Source organism: Saccopteryx bilineata, chromosome 11 (genome assembly GCF_036850765.1).
Source record: "Saccopteryx bilineata isolate mSacBil1 chromosome 11, mSacBil1_pri_phased_curated, whole genome shotgun sequence".
Lineage (NCBI taxonomy): Eukaryota > Metazoa > Chordata > Mammalia > Chiroptera > Emballonuridae > Saccopteryx > Saccopteryx bilineata.
The window spans coordinates 16,439,738-16,458,741 of NC_089500.1; the positions used below are offsets into that span (position 1 = coordinate 16,439,738).

At 38.5% G+C, this 19,004-nt stretch overlaps 1 protein-coding gene across 3 annotated transcripts in view; it reads right to left on the reverse strand.

Moving 5' to 3' along the window:
* Nucleotides 1–286: 286 nt before the first annotated feature.
* RAB27B (RAB27B, member RAS oncogene family) overlaps nucleotides 287–19,004 on the reverse strand; it is a 134,924-nt gene continuing 116,206 nt past the window's right edge. For all 3 annotated transcript variants that reach the window (XM_066246341.1, XM_066246340.1, XM_066246342.1), the window contains 5 exons: nucleotides 17,645–17,816; nucleotides 15,948–16,033; nucleotides 10,486–10,589; nucleotides 7,993–8,116; nucleotides 287–6,958 (listed from right to left, as the gene is read on the reverse strand). In XM_066246341.1, coding sequence (XP_066102438.1) covers nucleotides 6,769–6,958; nucleotides 7,993–8,116; nucleotides 10,486–10,589; nucleotides 15,948–16,033; nucleotides 17,645–17,797 — 657 coding nt within the window. In that variant the 5' untranslated portion in view covers nucleotides 17,798–17,816 and the 3' untranslated portion in view covers nucleotides 287–6,768. The remainder of the gene's footprint in view (nucleotides 6,959–7,992; nucleotides 8,117–10,485; nucleotides 10,590–15,947; nucleotides 16,034–17,644; nucleotides 17,817–19,004) is intronic.

A 19,004-nucleotide genomic window follows, 5' to 3' on the forward strand; every position in this document is an offset into this window, starting at 1 on the left:
TCCACCGCATCACTGCCTGGTCAGACTTTTCTTATGTTTCAATAAAACTTTATTTACATAATCAGGCTACAGTTTTCTAGATGCCTGATAGAATCCATGCAAATCAGTTTCCTGGTGGAGAGAGAAGACTGGAAAGTGGAGGTATAGTTGACATGACATTAGATTAGTTTCAGGTGCATACCATTTTCAACGTGATGCAAGTTTCATGTTAATACTCATTTCATGTTCCACACCCAGGACACACTGAACTTCAGCACAGAAATAAGATTGCTCTGAGTACACAAAATAATTGATAAAAATGCATTTTTATTTGAAAAGTGTGCAGTAATGATCACTGAATACAGTTCTCAACCGTAGCATTCAAACCCAGACACCACAAAATCATTGGATGCTATTTCTCAAGTCACTAGAGCTTTGGTACAACAAAATAATGATCTAACAGTGTCTGTCAGGCATCGCAGTCTAGTCAGGGCATAGAGAAGAAAAACTCGAGGTTTATAGTTTTAAGTTACATTCATAGCACTAGACAAAACAGAGAACTGTGTAGACGACAGGCAAAACAATCAAACGTGCTTAGCCTAACAGTGAGGACTGTATCATTTAAGTATCATTTAACGTAGACTATTGGGATACAGTGAAGTATGTCAGGGTTAGAACACAAAGTTAGAACATTGTCTACTTTTGACACATTAGCTTACTTTTCTTAAATAATTTCAGATATAGGCGGTATCTTTTACAAGGCTATGAACACAAAAACCCTGTTTGTACAAGGAGGATTTTGACCAAGTTGTAAAATACTATCTAGAATATAATTGGACTCCTTGAAAGAAATACCAGATGACATAAAAAATGAAACAGAACTCATATTTTTTCAGTAATGTGAGCTATATTAAAATTTTTCAATCAAATATAATGACCTCAAGTTGACTACATGTTGATAGCTTCCAATACTTCACAAGTGGTTTAAATTATGACTTGATTTTTTTTATTAGTTCTTAGTTTGTGATAATTGTGTCTGCTTTTAAAAAGGAGCATAACTTAACAAACCAAATTCTTATATACATTTGCCATTGAGCCTGACACGAACCTTGTGAGGCACGCAGGGTTTACAAGTCCCATATGAGAAGAAACCACTAAGATATTTAATAATAATATAATATTTAATAACATGCACGTGGTCCTCAACCTGTTCTTCCTGGACCCTCTCTCTTCTATAAGACTAGGCTTCCTCTCAAAGAGCATTTGAAAACATAACCTGGAGAAGAAAAGACTGAGGATGAGCATGTGTTGTTATGCACTTCAAGGGACACGATTTTGATGTGCCAGCAGACATAAGGACAACAGCCACTAGTTAAATAAGGGACGCATTCGGTGAAGACAGACCTACCAGCTCCAACACAATTTGGTAAAGATCTTTAAAGACTAAGTCAGTTGAGGAGTCTTAGCCATTATTTCCACATTCTGTGGGAAAGCAAAAGAACTGAAAACATTCAAATGATGCAATCCAAAATGATTCATTTGTATATATATTTTTTCCTTCAAAAGATGATACCCTTTAAAATAATCCCACTCTTTTGGCACTGTTTGTTGTCTAAATATGATGTTAGAAAATCTCTCAACCACAAGCTGCTGCTAAGAGCTCTGCAGATAAGCATATTTTGCAACTTTGATTCATGAGAAAATGAGTGTCAGATAAATAAATGTAAGTTTGCAATATTTAAAATATTTTTAGCTTAAATGTTTTTATTGGCTTAGTTCTAAGGATATAATTCTCTACTTGGTAGATAGAAATGATTGATAAATATTTGCCATCGATCTAGTTACAAAGCTCTTTCTCTTACTCTTTTTTTCCTGCCTAAAAATCAACCATGTAAATATGGACTTCTCCATGTTCTGCCATTATTAAGAACTCTACTTAGACAACTTTTAACTCTTATCCCTCTTAAAGCTCTTGTTCAACAATGTCATTGCAGTTGGGTCTCCACCCAAGAATTCTAAGGCAATAAGTTTATAAAATTCCCTATATATTTAGCGATACATTTTTTTATTGGTTCTAGTTTATGAGACAAATGTTTTTATGGATTTATAAAGCATTGAGACAACACTCATTTTAGATAATATTCTATATCTACTTTCCATGCTAAGAGCTCACACTCTCCCCAGAAATAAGTTTGTATCATCTTGGTCAAAAAAAAATCAAGAAAAAATATAGATCTGGTGAATTTTTAGACAACCTCTTCAAATATAGAAAGCATCTTGGCATCTTTAAAAAAATGATAAAGCTTTCCTTAAAATACTTAAACATTCTAGACTTTTCTTAAAGCTTTACAACTAGGTAGTCGAGGATGAAAGTCAACTTTTTAAAATCCCTTTAGTTAACATCAGCTCTCAGAACTTCCTTTTATAGTATCTTAGGAAACAGAAACGTCAATATTATTTCTCTAATGTTTGAGTTTTAAACTCCAAAATTCTTTATAGATGAGCATCTTTTCTCAAATGTCTCAGTGTAATACACAATGAGGAAAGCATATGGGTCCCCCTCCCTTCTATTCAGGTAAACAGAGATACAGAGAGGTAACCAATCTAACTTCATGGACGCGGGTGTACAGGTTATATGCTGTAGCTAGTTGTACACTTTATGTATTACATACACATTATTTATCTTTCTAACTGCTGTACTCTATTGATGAAAATATATGTTTCATCAAAATATTGATTTCTAGTGGACTCTATTTACAATTTAAAGAATATTTTTTGCTATTATTATTTTTTTAAATAATGTCCAGATTCTCTATGGTCAAGCTTCTCTCTCTTATAAAAGCTGATTAAAAACTCTTGCCTGATTCATCTGAGCTGTACTGACTGGCAGAGAATAACTTACACTGGAAGCATAGAAAAACACCCCATCCCCGATCCACAGAATGGCCCATCTGGTTAAAAACAGCAGATAAAATATTTACTTTAGAAAATGCTGGCTTTGAATTTTTGCAGTGTGATAGCTATAATATGGAAATGGTAGCAGACAGGCTAGAGTGTGACTTGAAAGAATCCGAAACTCTCATGTAGAGATCCGTAAGCTCAGCTCCTAGCATTTGATATTTTCTCTGATTTGTGATCTGTCATCCTCATCACACCAAGACAAATATTGTTCTCTCAACTATTTTTGATATGCTTTTCAAAGGATTTTTCATTTTTTACATTGAATGGTAATCTTGTACCTAATCAGTTAAGCGTCTCAAGCAATGCTCCCTCCATGACAAGTAAACTAGGAGACCAATAGATGGTGGTAAAGATCTCCACATTCCGGTAACTTTTTTGAATAATTTGCTGAAGACTTAAAAGACTTTTAGGCCCTGGCGGGTTGGCTCAGTGGTAGAGCGTCGGCCTGGCGTGCAGAAATTCCGGGTTCGATTCCCGGCCAGGGCACACAGGAGAAGCGCCCATCTGCTTCTCCACCCCTCCCCCTCTCCTTCCTCTCTGTCTCTCTCCTCCCCTCTCGCAGCCGAGGCTCCATTGGAGCAAAGATGGCCCGGGCGCTGGGGATGGCTCCTTGGCCCCTGCCCCGGGCGCTAGAGTGGCTCTGGTCGCAACAGAGCGACGCCCTGGAGGGGCAGAGCATCACCCCCTGGTGGGCAGAGCTTCGCCCCTGGTGGGCGTGCCGGGTGGATCCCGATCAGGCCTATGCGGGAGTCTGTCTGACTGTCTCTCCCCGCTTCCAGCTTCAGAAAAATACAAAAAAAAAAAAAAGACTTTTAGCTGTGCTAGTGTCTCTGTGAGGCCTTCCTATAATGTGACATTATAGGAAATGAGCTATATTGTTAGAGACAAATTTGGTCCAGAGGTACCTGAGGCACTGTGTTAGAGTAATGTAAACATCAAAGTAGAGTAAACACTCCAGAAATGGTCTGTATACCAGAAAGGAATTTCATGTACATTTTAAATAATCTTCTAAAATACAATTTGGTTTACTAGAGCATTTTGGAGATAATTAGTAACAGGACTCATCTTGGTTAAAACTATATGTTGTGGGTGAAATTATTTAAAGCAGTCTGTATACTTTATGGCCCCAAATCAACTTGAGATTGTAAAATAAATAATACAACATAATTAACTATGAAATAAGAAGAAATTTCTATTAATGTTTACATAAAAATTGGGGTCAGATGTCAAACTTGACAGAAAATCAAGTTTTTATAAGTAGAATACTATTATAACTTATTTTTTTGTCGAAGTTTTATTGTTTTGAGATTATTACCCAATAACTGTTATTTTTCCAGGCATAGTTTTATAATTACGGGCATCAACACCCTCTGCTTCATGTTGCAGCTATCAAATGACAATCTTAAAATAGACCCTGAATAAATGCTTGTTAAATAACTGACAGTGACAGAATCTTGGCATAAGTAAATCAATCATATAACTGGAAAATAAATAGAAACAAAGACATATCCAAAATAGAATACCTTTGGGATTCTATAAAAACTAAACATTCTCTATTATGGAAATGAAGTGGCTATCACAGCTTGGATCCAAATAAGAAATTGATATCATGACCTCAAACATTGACAGAATTTTGCTACAGCAATAGTTACATTGTTTCTGTTCCCCTTTCCTCTAAAAGAAACCCCTTTCTGCTAGCTAATAGCTTTCCATCCTCACAGCACAGGTAGTGTGGTCATGAATAAAGAGCATCATGGAGAAAAACACCATTGGAGGGAATATCCAAGCATCATTCATCTTAGAAGTTGGCACTGTACTTGTAGAAGTCAGAGGAATTGAGCAGTAAACACCAAGAACATCACAAAAAGCTAACCCATCAAAGTTTCCAGATTGCTTTGATTCATGGCACATTTCTGGGTCTAGTTCACACTAAGAACATTATAAATAGACATTCCCTTGGATATGTGTTCCTAAAAGTGACTCAATCCCAGATGGAAGTTGGTAAGCAGAGGTTATGAAGGGCGTAGGGGTGGGAGCTGGGTTTAGGATTCTTTCTAGCTCTTTTGTAAATTGAAAAGAAACCCACAAATAATAGTCACTTTTTGTTTCACATCACCAGCATATTATCTAAAAGGAATTAAGGTGAAATAGTTTTTCTTGATCACAGTGCCTGTAACTTAACAAGCTAAATAGGCACCAAGGTGGAAAAATGAACTGTAATTGGAAACATTTTATAGTAAGAGGAATATTCTGTCAAAAAAACCATATACTCATAACAAAAAGAGAAAACTTAAAATGCCTTTGTTATTGATAAAATTCACCGAAATATTTAAATAGTGGTTTAATAGAAGTTGATTATGTTAGTTTGGGCATGGTACTAATAGGCTGATAGCAAATACTTTTGAGATCATCTTTAGAAACAAAAGGCAGCTTCTTGTGAAAAAATAAAGTGATTTTAACTAATTTTTGGTGAGATAAGACACAGTGCCATTTCTCCCCAACCCCCAAATATAGGTCAACTACAGGTATTTTGCCTTAGGCAAAATAAAAACAAATGGTAAATATATTATAATCTGGCATGTATTACCATTAATTTTTATGTGATTAATGGCATGAAAATTCAGTGACCATAGAATTGACTCATCATTATTCTGAAGTTATTGGTCTAAAAAGTGACACAACTGTATGTTTACAATTGATTCAAAGCCAGGGGTGGGCATGGGTTAGAGAGGAGAAATGTGATTTAGAATTTCCAGTGCTTCGGTAAATTGAAAAGAAACCCACAAATAATAGTCACCTTTTGTTTCAAATCACCAGCATATTATCTAAAAAACTTTAAGGTGAAATAGTTTTTCCTGATTGCATTTTTAAAGAGATATTTAATAAACAGCAGTCTTTAATTTGTCGTTGGGACTATTTATCACCATTTGCTAAGAAAAATGAAATATGAAGCCGAGCACTGAGACTATTTCTAAACTTTTGTTTCAGATGGAAACTTTTGGATCTTCTCTTAATCCCAGCTCATAGTGTTAACTTCTAATTGGCTTGAGTGAAAGTTGGCTAACTCTTCCAGACATCTGTAACAGACACATTTAATTCCATTTGTCCAAATGCCATGTTCCGAACTTTCATTTTTCTCCCAGGGCATTTTTCTTGTACTTTGTCATTCACAATCTTGTTCTTGTCTATCTGCCATTTATTAAGAATATAAAATGGCATTATTACACAACTCGTACATTGGAACAGAAGACTGACATTCATTCTCTTATAACCTCACCACTTAGTCATTCTAGTACAGCGTTTTGAGTGTACAAAGTAATGTCATCCTTAACAATCCATATATACTTTTTAAATCGAGTGCCCATTTTTAACTAACATTTTTCCCAATGCAAACTTAAAAGCAATAATCAGATTTTAAGTAAGAAATGAACCCAATCTTTTTAAAAATAAAATCAGCTATGTTCTCCCTTCGGTAACCTGTCCCTTTCTCCGACATGACGGGATAATTATTTTCTGATTTAAAACTCACTGTTCTTTCATCTTGCATACTCTCATATATACTTGTCTTCTTTATAAGAAAAATATATTGGGCATTCATGATGGTGAGATCACATTAGGTAATCTTTGATCTTGTTTGAAGGTGTGTCAGAAACAACTGGCCAATTCTTTTGAATACTGTGGACTATTTTGGTTTCTTAAAATAGATATTTTGGCAGAAAAAGAAAGGCATGCCAGTATGCATGGTCTACTCAACAACTATGTTGTGGTTTGTGGCTGTTTGTGGAAGTAATATTTGGGTGAGGTTCTTTATGAGTTCCTGTGAAAAGTCTAGCAGGCACATTTCTTCTCTGTTGGTTTTTCCCCATCTAGCTTTCCAGAGCTTCCCCCATTGACAGTGTCGGGGACTTGTGTCTTCTCTACACACTGTTCCATTCGCTTCATTATTAAGTCCAGAAGAGTTTCCACAGCTTTCTCCACATTCTGGCCAGTTGCTGCACTTGTTTCAAAATATGGTATTCTAGCATAAAAGAGATGGCAAGTCTTTTTGAGTGGAAGAAATCAGAAATGATACAAGATGGACAAATCAATCACACATGCAAAAATATGGCAAACAGAGATTGTACAATAATCATGGTTGTGCTGAGTTGGAAAGTTTCCTTGTTTTTCCTCAATGACTAAAAATAGATGAGCTGCTCATTAGTATGATTATAACCAGTACTATGGGCAAGAAAACTGAGACAAGAAGTACTCAGGAATTTGAAGTCAAGGCACTATAACTACTTTCTAAATTTTAAGAGGGTAAAAATACCTAAACTGGTGATCAATATTACTTCTCTTCCAATCAATTATCTGGAAATCTGATTTAGAAATTAGGTAAGAACCAAATAGGATATCCATGTGGAAATAAGTCTATACTTATTGAAATAAAAAATTCAAGAATACAAGTACATTTTTAATGTTCTCAAGGAAATCCAAAAATTGGCAGATGTGCTAAAACTGCTTTAATTGCAAAAAATTATGACAAAGTCTGCTTTGGAGATCAATTTATAATTGTGTGGGGTGTTTTTAAATTTTTAATGTGCTATTTCAGCTCACCTAGGGAAAAGATTGCAATATTATGCATCAGGTATTACCTTTAGAGGTTTGCAGCTATTCATTCAGAGGGGGTAGTGCGTCATGTTGAGGAATATGCTTTCTGATCCCAGATGGCCTGGGTTGAATCAAGCTCTGTTACACCCTCCCATCAATATCTCTATACTTCAATTCTTCATATGGAAATAGGATAACTCTCGATCTTTTACATGTGGTTCTGAGGGTTTAAGTGAGTTCAAGTCTAGAACAGTTGCTGGCACATAATTATAAAGTAAATGTTAAATGCTACTATCACTGAAAAATTGATTTAAAATATCACATACTTTCTCTGGAAAATATTTTTCATTCATGTGCCATTCTTGATTCAAGGAGATTCCCCGTAGTATCAATCTTGTCCCCTACCCCATCACAAAGCAGCAGTGTGCAAGGTCAGATAACATCGCCACACAACTGACTTACCCATACTTGTCAGCCAGGTCCCGGGCTTGCCGCTCGTTGACTTCCCTTTGATCAGGCAGGTCTGCCTTGTTGCCAATTAATATTATATCTGGGTTTTCACAATAAGCGTTTGCTTGCAGTTGGCCTTAGAAATAAAGCAGATGGAACCAGCAAGTTAGTTACAAACAAGCATTGTCAAGTGACTGCTCACATTGGATTCCTGATCTAATTGTTCATCTCCAGCTTTTTATAGTATTTTAATCAAGTTTCTGAACTCTCCTCAGCCACAGATTCACCTGTAAAATGGAGATAATGCCTCACAAATTGCATGTTGTGAAGGTCAGTAATAATTCACACAGAGCACTGGTTTGCACACCTACTCCTGCTCTTCTCTGCCTGGGGAAGTGCCCTCTGAGAGGAACACATGGCTTCAGACCACTTGTTCCTCAAACATCAGTGGAGATAATAGACCATGGTTGTAAAGTACAGAAGTTTGCTCTTTCCTTCAGGAGCCTGCTACGTTCCCTTTCACTGGAAGTTCAAGGTGGTGAGCGAGGAGAACAGAACAGTTTTGAACCACCACAAATTTATGTAGGAATAATTTTAAGACAGGAAACTTGTTTTTCTCTTTTCTCCAGGAAACAGTGTGTGTGTGTGTGTGTGTGTGTGAGAGAGAGAGAGAGAGAGAGAGAGAGAGAGAGAGAGAGGAGAAAGAAAAAGGAGAGGAAAGGAGGGAGAAGAGAAAGGGAGAGAGGGAGGGAAAAAGGAAGGAAGGAAGGAAGGAAATAAGAAATCTGTCAGCCTGCGTTTTTGTTAAAGGATTACTCTAAGGTCATCTGAAGACATGCTGCGTGCAATTTTGCCAAGGAGGAAGACAAAGGCTCTACCCTGTAACACTAGTTATCTGGATGGTAGAGCTTAAAGTGTTACTAGACATAGTAGTTAATTATATTAAATCCCCATAGTATCCTTCTGAAAAATTTTTACAAACAAGTAAGAGTCTCATCTGCCTTGATAAAGGATGAAGAAATCATTCTCTGAAGGTATCTAAAAATCTTATCTCCTTATCTCCTCAGAATCTTAACAACACCAAAATCTAAATAAGGAAATGTAATAATAAAAGAAAATAGATGCAGATCCTAAGATAAATACCTATTTCGAGAAGCCATCGTTTTCCCCATGATAACAATCATGTTGTTGAATTAAACATTTAAAGCAGCTATAGATCTGATTAGATATAAATAATATGTAATAATAAGAAGTATCGACATAGGGAGTACATCTGTTCCATGCCTGACACCCACGCTATGGTCTATTGCAAACAAAACCCTGAAGGAGATGAAAGAAGTTGCACACACTATAGACTAAGAAGAGAAACCAAGGCCCAGGGAACTGGAAGTACAAAGACCCTGAGGCAGGAATGTGCCTTCTGTCCTTTACTTGGAGCAGCAGCCGAGGCAACTGGCTGGAATCCCCTGAACTGGCTGGGAGAGAGTAAGAGTGACCTAGAGAGGCGTGTAAGGCTGGTCACCCTGCCTTGTAGGTAGATGAAGAATTCTAGGTTTTATTCCAAGTGAGATAGAACATTCCAGAAAGAAGAACTTCTAGCAGGGAAATAATATGATCTAATTTAACAAAAAAATATCACTGTGGCCACAGACAGCCTCGACAAATCTAGAAATGACAGGACTATCACCAGCCCCAGGAGACATGTCTGTCCCATTAGGATTAAAATTTACACTGGTAATAAAAATGCAAATGAAATATTCTCTTTAGTGCTATATCAATTTTAAAAAATTAAAAATCAAATACTACTCTTCTGTGCTGACATGTATTAATCTGGTTTTCGTGACTGATTAGGCAACTTTTAACTGGTACTATATATAAATTGTATAGATTTTTCTATACAAAGCTGCCTCACATTTGAATATTTTTTTGGAGAAAGAAAGTAAAATTGCAATGTAGTTGATTGACACACTGAACCTTATTTTCATATGGCTCGTCTGCTCTGGAGCAGTTTCTCACCTAATTCACCCATTAGTTAATTAAGCCTTTAGTTAACCCAAGTGTAAGGGATCACATTGTAGGTGCCAGTGGACCTGCTTAGAAAATGCAGCTGTTTTTCTCTGTGTCCTCTCTGGGTTAGATGTACCAGATGTGGAAGCTCACATAGTTCTAAGAAGTTCTTTAAGACCAGCTGGACAAGTGGAGTTCATGGCCTTAAAATCATAAAAAAATAAAGACCTGAAATCTAGATTTTTATGAAGCCCTGGAGGCTTCTTCTAATAAGGTCCAAGGAAAATGCAATTCCAAGCCACTGCGGGTGATCCACATGAAGCCACCGCGGGTGATCCACATGAAGGCTACCGCTTTGAAGGTGACACTGGAAACTAAACTCAGGATGAAGGTTAATCTGCGATACCCAATCCGGTTTCATCTTGTGAGGCAGACAAGCAAAGAGAGCTGCCGTGTCACAAAGCGGCCACTGCGGGTTACTTGCTCGGTCCCACTTACTCATCCAGTTTCTGACATTTAAGAAACTCTGTTGACTGGTGAGGTCAAACATCAATAAGAAACCCATGGCATCTCTGAAAAATGCAGTCGTGAGGCTCCGGAATCTGCCGAGAAAGCACAGGGATAGAGCTGAACATTAGTCCCACATGTATTCCGGTGACAATACCAACAACACTATTTCCCCTTTATTTTTTTTAATTTTTATTTATTTATGCATTTTAGAGAGGAGAGAGAGTTAGAATAAGAGAGAGAGAAAGAGAGAGACAGACAGAGAGAAAGGGGAGAGGAGCAGGAAGCATCAACTCCCATATATGCCTTGACCAGGCAAGCCCAGGGATTTGAACCAGTGACCTCAGTGTTCCAGGTCAATACTTTATCCACTGCGCCACCACAGGTCAGGCTATTTCCCCTTTAAATATGACATCTCCATGGTATACCTTATGGATTACCCTACAGAATGGGAGATGACTCAGAAAGATGGCCGAAGAGCCAGGGAGGCCATCTGGTGGTCGATTCTTTTTAAGAAATAATCTGTAACATTTGATCACACGCTTGCATACACAGCCCCTTGGACTCATGGGTTCTTGGGCATCCTGTGGTCTACAATTAAATGTAAGCCACTTTAGAATATGGGGACCTTAACTTATACTTTTCAATTCTAGTATATTTGGAGAGAGTTTGGCGCCTGGCAGCCCAAAAAGAGTGCTCAGATTATAAATTATAAACCACAACTTGTTAGCAGCTGGAACGAGAGTTCTTTTGTAGAAAAAACAACATCAGTGAGAAAACTCTTTTATAAGCACTCTATGGATTTAAAGAGTGGCATCCACATCTCATGAGGAAGAGAGAAAGCAGGAAAGAAAGGAGGAAGAACATGATTAAAGGAACAGAGGGAAGGTCAGAGAGACTCAATTGTTGGAGAAAGTTAGAACACTCATTTCTAATGGAAGGTTTTCTCTCTTTACACTATCTCATGGGCAGTGTAAAGACTATCCGTCATCCCCTGCTCCCACGCCCTCCACATCAACATTCCCAGGAAACCTGAAGATGTGCTGAGATCCACTGCAATGTCAGGAATGAGTGAAACCAGAGACCACACATTAGGACCAGAGAAAGTTGGATTATACCGATATTACATTTGGCAACAGGTTTTTAGAAAGGCACATAACTCGGAAATTAAGAATATCACTTCTATCTTAAATGGCCTAATCTTAAATGGTCACCTATCTTTGCTTTTCTCAAGATTCTATTCTCAACCCCGTCTTACTCTACATACATTCGCTGGGTAATCTCACCCATTTCTTGGCTCAATTATCACCAATATGCTGAACCCCAAATTTATAGATCTACATTGTTCCTGACTTCACACTGTGTGCCCAATTACTTGTTGGATATTTCCACTTGGAGGAAACTAATATACCTCCTACTCCACTTGCCTAAAACCAAACTGGCCTCCTCTGCCAATTTCTTCTCCTGTCAATGTAATTACCATCCTCCTTTTCCTTCACCTGCTGCACACCATCAGCCAGTACCTCCTGACCCTCACGCTTCCGCCCACCTGCCTTGCACTGCCCAGTTTAGAACCGTGCTCTTTCACCTGGGTAACTGCCACAGCCTTCTCAACAGGCTTCCTAGCCCCAGTTTTGGTTGGGACCCTTCCCTTCCCTGGTTTCTTCCCAATGATTATATAAATCCACTACTAAAAAACATTCTAATGATGATGCATTGCTCTTAAGATGATGACTGAGCTCTCTGCTAAGCTGTCCAGGCTCTGTGTGCACGGACCCTCGCTCCCCCAGGCAGCTTCATCCGGGACTACCCACAGACTCGCTGATCTTCTTATAGTCTTTAGAAAGTTCACTCTAGGCCCTGGGCTTTCACACATGCTGTTCGCTCTGCAGGTAACCATGCCTTAATGCTTCCTTCACCTCCTATCCCTTTAGCCTGAAAAAGACTCACTCATACATTGTGTATGAGTTTATATATCTACATACCTAGGTATATATGTATAACGGTATCAGAGGAGACACCACCTCCCCAAGCAGGATTCCCAACACCTACATCCAGAGTACGGGCTCCTTCTGGTACATCTGCCTATCACCCTTTGTTTTCCTTTTACCGTCCTAAGGTTATACTGCAATTGTTTGTTATTTGCCCAAATTTTAGTCTAAACTGTAAGCTCCAAGAACAAGGGAGCTCTGTGTCTAACTGACTGTGCCTTATGTTTTCATGACCCTGAACACAGTATTTGCTCTCTACATGTATGTCAAATTAAGAGAAAAAAGGAAATAAAGAGAATAGCAAAGAATAAAAAATTAGTAAAGATTTAAATGATTTCAATAAAGAACAATTCTTTGGATACTAAAGCATGGAGAAAAGATATTTTAACAACTACTTATTTCTAAATTAGGAAATTTCTATTAAGACATAATCATAATGATTATGAAATACCAAAAATTATACTCAAGTTTTTTCCTGTGGATGTATTCCTACTAGTCACTGGATGCTCACAGAAATTATAGTGCTTTATTGGATCCCTCTCTTTGGGGACAAGCTGTACTCATAAAATTATCTCCTACTCAACCACAATAGTGTGGTTAAATCAATCACAACAGCCTACTCTCTCTTCTCTCTGTGCACACATGGGTGTGAGTATGAGAGAGTGTGTGTGTGTGTGTGTGTGTGTGTGTGTTTTATTTGAGGATAAGACTTGCCTTGTTCCCCTCTCACTGCTCACAGCACATGACAAAAACATGCTTGTTGTGTGGTTTTGCTTGGGGTAAACACTTTTGCATAGATACTCAATGTGAATCAGGTATTCACTGTGGACCCAATACTCAGTGTAGACAGGATACTCAGTGTGGACAGGATACTCAGTGTAGACAGGATACTCAGTGTGGACAGGTTACTCAGTGTGGACAGCATACTCAGTGTGGACAGCATACTCAGTGCAGACAGCATACTCAGTGCAGACAGCATACTCAGTGTGGACACTCAGTGTGGACAGGATACTCAGTGTGCACAGGATACTCAGTGTGGACACTCAGTGTGGACAGGATACTCAGTGTGCACAGCATACTCAGTGTGGACAGCATACTCAGTGTGGACAGGATACTCAGTGTGCACAGCATACTCAGTGTGGACAGAATACTCAGTGAGGACAGCATACTCAGGGTGGACAGAATACTCAGTGTGGACAGGATACTCAGTGCAGACAGAATACTCAGTGTGGACAGCATACTCAGTGTGGACAGAATACTCAGTGCGGATAGGATACTCCGTGCAGACAAGGCTCATCACAGGGACCCTTCTCTCCCAGTTCCCTTGTTAATCTCCCTTCTTTCCAGGACCTATTCTGGACAGAAGGTAATTGATTTCCAGCTTCACCGACCAACCTCATTCTATTCATAGGAAGAAGAAAGCTAGGACCCCATAAAAAAGAAAAGAATACAGTTCCCAGGATCACATTATTTCTCATTGTCCCGCACTGGGAATGATCCCTGTACCCTTCAGGCTTACATAAGTGGTATTATTTTCCCTCCTTTCCATAATACCTCTCTTATCAATAATAACCATATTTTATATGGGTATGCTGTCAGGTGTCTTCACACGGGGTTGAGGTGTGAGGCATTCATTGTTTGTCTTGTTGCTTAGCTACACCTTATATTTACCCACTGCGAAATGCTCAAGGAATCAATGGCCCCATTGTTATGGAGACTGTCCTCAGTCTTCCCCATTCCCTCTGCAGAGCAGCTGTCTTCAGGGGACAGATGAGAGAAGCCTGCCATCATGCTTAGGCTGACATATCATGTGTGAAGACATATGGGAACCACATTTTCTCATATTACTTCTTCAAATAGGAATCAAATCAGTCTAAAAAACATACATCTTTGTGACAACCAAACTGACACATGAACAGAGATCCTTGCGCGGAATGACTCCAGCAGCAGCAGCGTGTTGAAGGATGTGTGCAAATGGAATTCACAGTCAAAAAAGCAAACCGAGAGGGCCCGGCACCTATCCTGGCATTTACACTCACTGAAAGTGAGAACGCTTTGGACGCATTTCAAAAACTGCAGTGTTTACAAGCATAAACACTCTAAAACATGCAAGGCAGAATATGGAGGTATGTGCTTTCTAAATAGCTTCTTTTGACAATCTATTGCCAATTTTTATTTAATCTGCTATTGAAGAGCTTCATGAGCCTGGGGTCTTGAGCACTTTGAACTCTTGCATCTCAGAGACATATATTTTCTTTTTTTTTTTTTTTTAATATATTTTTATTAATGGTAATGGGATGACATTAATAAATCAGGGTACATATATTCAAAGAAAACATGTCTAGGTTATTTTGTCATTAAATTATGTTGCATACCCCTCGCCCAAAGTCAGACTGTCCTCCGCCACCCTCTATCTAGTTCTCTGTGCCCCTCCCCCTCCCCCTAACTCTCTCCCTCCCTCCCTCCCATGTCCTCCCTCCCCCCATCCCTGGTAACCACCACACTCTTGTCCATGTCTCAGAGACATATATTTTCATCAAACAATGGCACAGCATCTCCAGCTCTACACAAGCGACACTATTGTCCACTGAGTTTCTCTCCTCCTGGACTACACTGAAAAACTGAGTGTAGACTCTGCCCTTTAATCCGACAGTTTTGTTGGGGTGACAAGGCTGCCAGTGAACCAACCCAAGAACAGCAGGTAGAGACACAAATAAAAGATCTGCCTTATGACAAGGTGGTAATTAACTAAGGGGTGGTAGAGGAGTAGTTTGTAGGGGTCTGGAAGGAAGAGGCAGCGTGTTTCAGTTGGGGTGCTCAGAAAGGGCCCCGTGGAGGTGGACCAGGAGCCAGACCTGGGAAAAGGAGTGGGTCATGTACAGTGGGAAGGGAGTAGAACATTGCAGCTGGACAGCAATGTCATGTCCGAGACCTCAGAGAACAAAGCCAGTCACGTGGCCCAGGACAGAGAGGCTCGGGGAAGAACAGAAAGACAAGGAAAGGTCTGAGCCCCTCTCTCTCCTTCAGCTTCTCCTTTGAGAAGCATTTGTGACCATGTACATTTCTTATCTTAATCTAATTAAAATCTGGAGAAGTTTTTCTGGTTTATCTTTTTCTATTATAAAGTACACTGACAACGTATATACTAAGAATCTTCACAGATGTTTGTGAAAATGTCATTTTTGAAATCTGAACCCAACCCACAATGCTAGTCATGGTTAATTAACTACAAATCATTTATTTTTATTTCTCAATACACATGCTTATTTTGAAACCAGGGGAAGAGTTGCATATAATGTGGTTTTAAGTTCACATACGGCCTTTACTCTCAAATAAGTTATTTCCTGAAACCAATACACGATAATATGTAAAGTAAACTATAATGAAAAAATAAAAATTAAGATAAATAAGTTTATTTTTTCCAAGCTATCTGTAGCTAGAAACAAAGTAATTCACTGTTACCGCTCTTGTCCTGCAGTGTCCCAAAGCTGAAGGTGCACCTTGAACGCCTTCCCTGCTGATCCACTGGGCCCGTGAGTGTTATAAACCTGAAAGACATGATTTGCATCAGTTTAGACTGCTTTGGGTTTTGTCATCATTCAGATTCCCTGGGTTCATTCAACATGTGTTTTTCTCAATTACTATAATCAAAGTTCATAGTGCAGGATAAATATTTGCTGTTTTTTTCCCCAGAAGTATCACATGTACTCTCACTTTTAAATGTCAAGTACAAGTATGATTTTCAACACAATCTAGGCATACTGCAAACTTAAATTAGATACCTTCTGTCATTTCCTCATGGAGGCAGCAAATATCAGATTTAGGACCCAAGTTCTAGATTCAACTATCAACTGTTTGTTTAACTTCTCAGAATCTTATTTTCGTACCTAAAAATTGAGAGGCAAAATCTCTCCCTACTTTGTTACTGCAAACTTAAATGAAATAACATATGCAAAGGCATTTTAAAAACAGTGAAATGACTTATAAATACCTGAAGATATTTTCCTGTGCATTGGACTTTCAAAATGACTTAGCTATGACATATGCACAGAATTTCCCACTAAATTTACATAGGCTATTTCCAGTCGTCCTTTATTAGCCATTTCTTCCAATGTATTTTTTTTTAATCTTTACAAATTTTAAAGTACGGTCTTTTGACTTCTTATTAAGCAAAGCATAACAATTTGAATATTTCATCAGCTCTCTTAAGTATGACATGGTGAAATGTTTTAAAGGGAACAGAGCAAGGACCTATAGCTAGACCAGTGGGGGCATTCTGCAGGGAAGAAGGTACAAGAAAAACCCTGTAGGGGTTAGAAGCAAGCTTGCTAAGACTACACTCTATATAGTACATCGACTTTCAGATAACAAGCAGGACATTATAAGAAACCATGAGTTAAACTTCTCACCCGTCATTTACTTTGTTGTTTTTTTCCTCAATTCTCGGGGCATGCACAGATCTGTGACATCAACTGGAAGCCACAGCCATCTTGGCAATCAAGAATACCTTGGGTGGCAGTAAATCTGGCTAAACTTATGTGCCTATGCTACACATCCCTCATGTCACAATATCCTTATTCCTGTCATTAGCGTCTAGCAGAGGAGAAGGAAGTGGTTGCGATTCTCACTGAAACTCCTTTTTCCTGGAAAATAGCATAGATTGGTCTCACATTCTGTTCATACTCAGCCAGTGATTGATGGCTGAGTCCACACATAAATAAAAATGCAGCAAGAACTTACAAAGCTCATGTTCCAGCTATTTGCCAATCACTCTTTCAACATCTTTTTTAAGAGTAGGAAATGAACACTTGTTCTTATTGAAGAACATAACTCACATTAAGAGTTAATGCTTTCAGGTCCTGCAAAATTCAAGTTTTGAAGGATTTCTTCAGAATTCATAGAAAACACACTATATACATGCATAAGTTATTTCAGTTGCCCTGTATACATTTGGAGACAAGCAATAGTGTCACTCAACATTTTTCTATGCAAAATGTTATTTATAGTTGAGAAAGTAAAAAGTAATATAAAGTGACAAGTTATAAATTTCACATGATAAAAGACAGATGCCTTAAATGCAATAAGCATAGCTTCTTAATTCTTATTTTATCTGGGGCAGGGTATCAGCAATCAGTTTAACAGTATGGGTAAGAACTCACCACACGTTTTTCCCGAAAGTCTATTCCTACTGTTGTGATGAATTTGGGATTGAATTTATTGTCTGTGTATCGATAAAGAAATGTCGTCTTCCCCACCCCCGAATCTCCAAGGGCCAGGAGTTTGATCAGATAATCATAGTCCCCATCGGTCATAGTGATGGTCTTGTTGGGCCTGTGTAAAAGAGGAATAATAATTTATTTGTATGGAAGTGGGGTTTTCTTTGCAGTCTTTCAAAACACAACGTAAATTGAGGTTTCAAGGTTACAAACTATGAATGCCTTAATTCTGCCAAATTCCCAGTGAACTTGCTCTGAGCAGCTTCAGGAGCACGTCAATTATTTTACTCAGCACAAATCTTTTTACATCAGGTCTATATGACAGCCACAATAGCCACTGCCACAGCAATAGCAGAACTTAAAGAGCCAGAACATTTTGTTTTAAAGCCGATGCCCTTTGGGATCAGGAGTGTAGTACTGGGAAAAGGAGAGACTCATAGGGCACAGAAAACCCAACCAAGATGCCACAGGGAAGCTAGAGAGATACTGCAGTTACTGTGGGAGCGGAAGAGAAAAGCCTAGAGGACCACTTTGTATTTAATCAGACAGGAGGAGCTTTCTATCATGTGCAAATTTTAATTTTAAAAATTTAACAACTGGGATGACAACCTCTGAAAACACTGATTTGAAGTCATTTTGCAAGCAATGTTTTAAAACTCTTGTTTTGGAATACCAAAGCCTCTGTTCTCCAATGGCAGGTCTGCTAAATACATATTTCCAGGCCTTGAAAAAGAGGAGGTATTAAGAGGCATAATTATGGTAATTCTGCTCATATTTCCCTGACTGAAGGAATAATGTCACTTGTAATTTCTTCCAGTGCCCTAACCTCTCCCGCCTCGGTCTTTTTTCCTTCTTCTGTTGTTACAGTGACTACAGCGGTCCCTCGTCCGTCGCGGGGTTTAGGTCCCAGAACACCCAGCAGAGATAGGAAAAATCCACACACAGCAGGGACCTTATATTTATTTTATTATTTATATATATATTGTAAGGTTTTATAAACCCTCCCCACACTCTTATAAACCTTTCCCACACTGTTATTAGCCTTTCCCATATTTATATTGCTTATTTTATGGCAAAAATAATTAAAATAATAGATATATAAAAATACCTATATCCCACAAAATCCTGCGATATAGCAAAAAATCCGTGATACAAAATTAGATACATACAATTTAAAAATCTGCAAGACAGTAAGGCTACGAAAAGTGAACCTCGATATAGTGAGGGGCAACTGTAGAGTAAAGAAGAGCCAAGGGCCAATACCAAGAATACCACCCCGCATTTGAATAACTCCATCACTTAT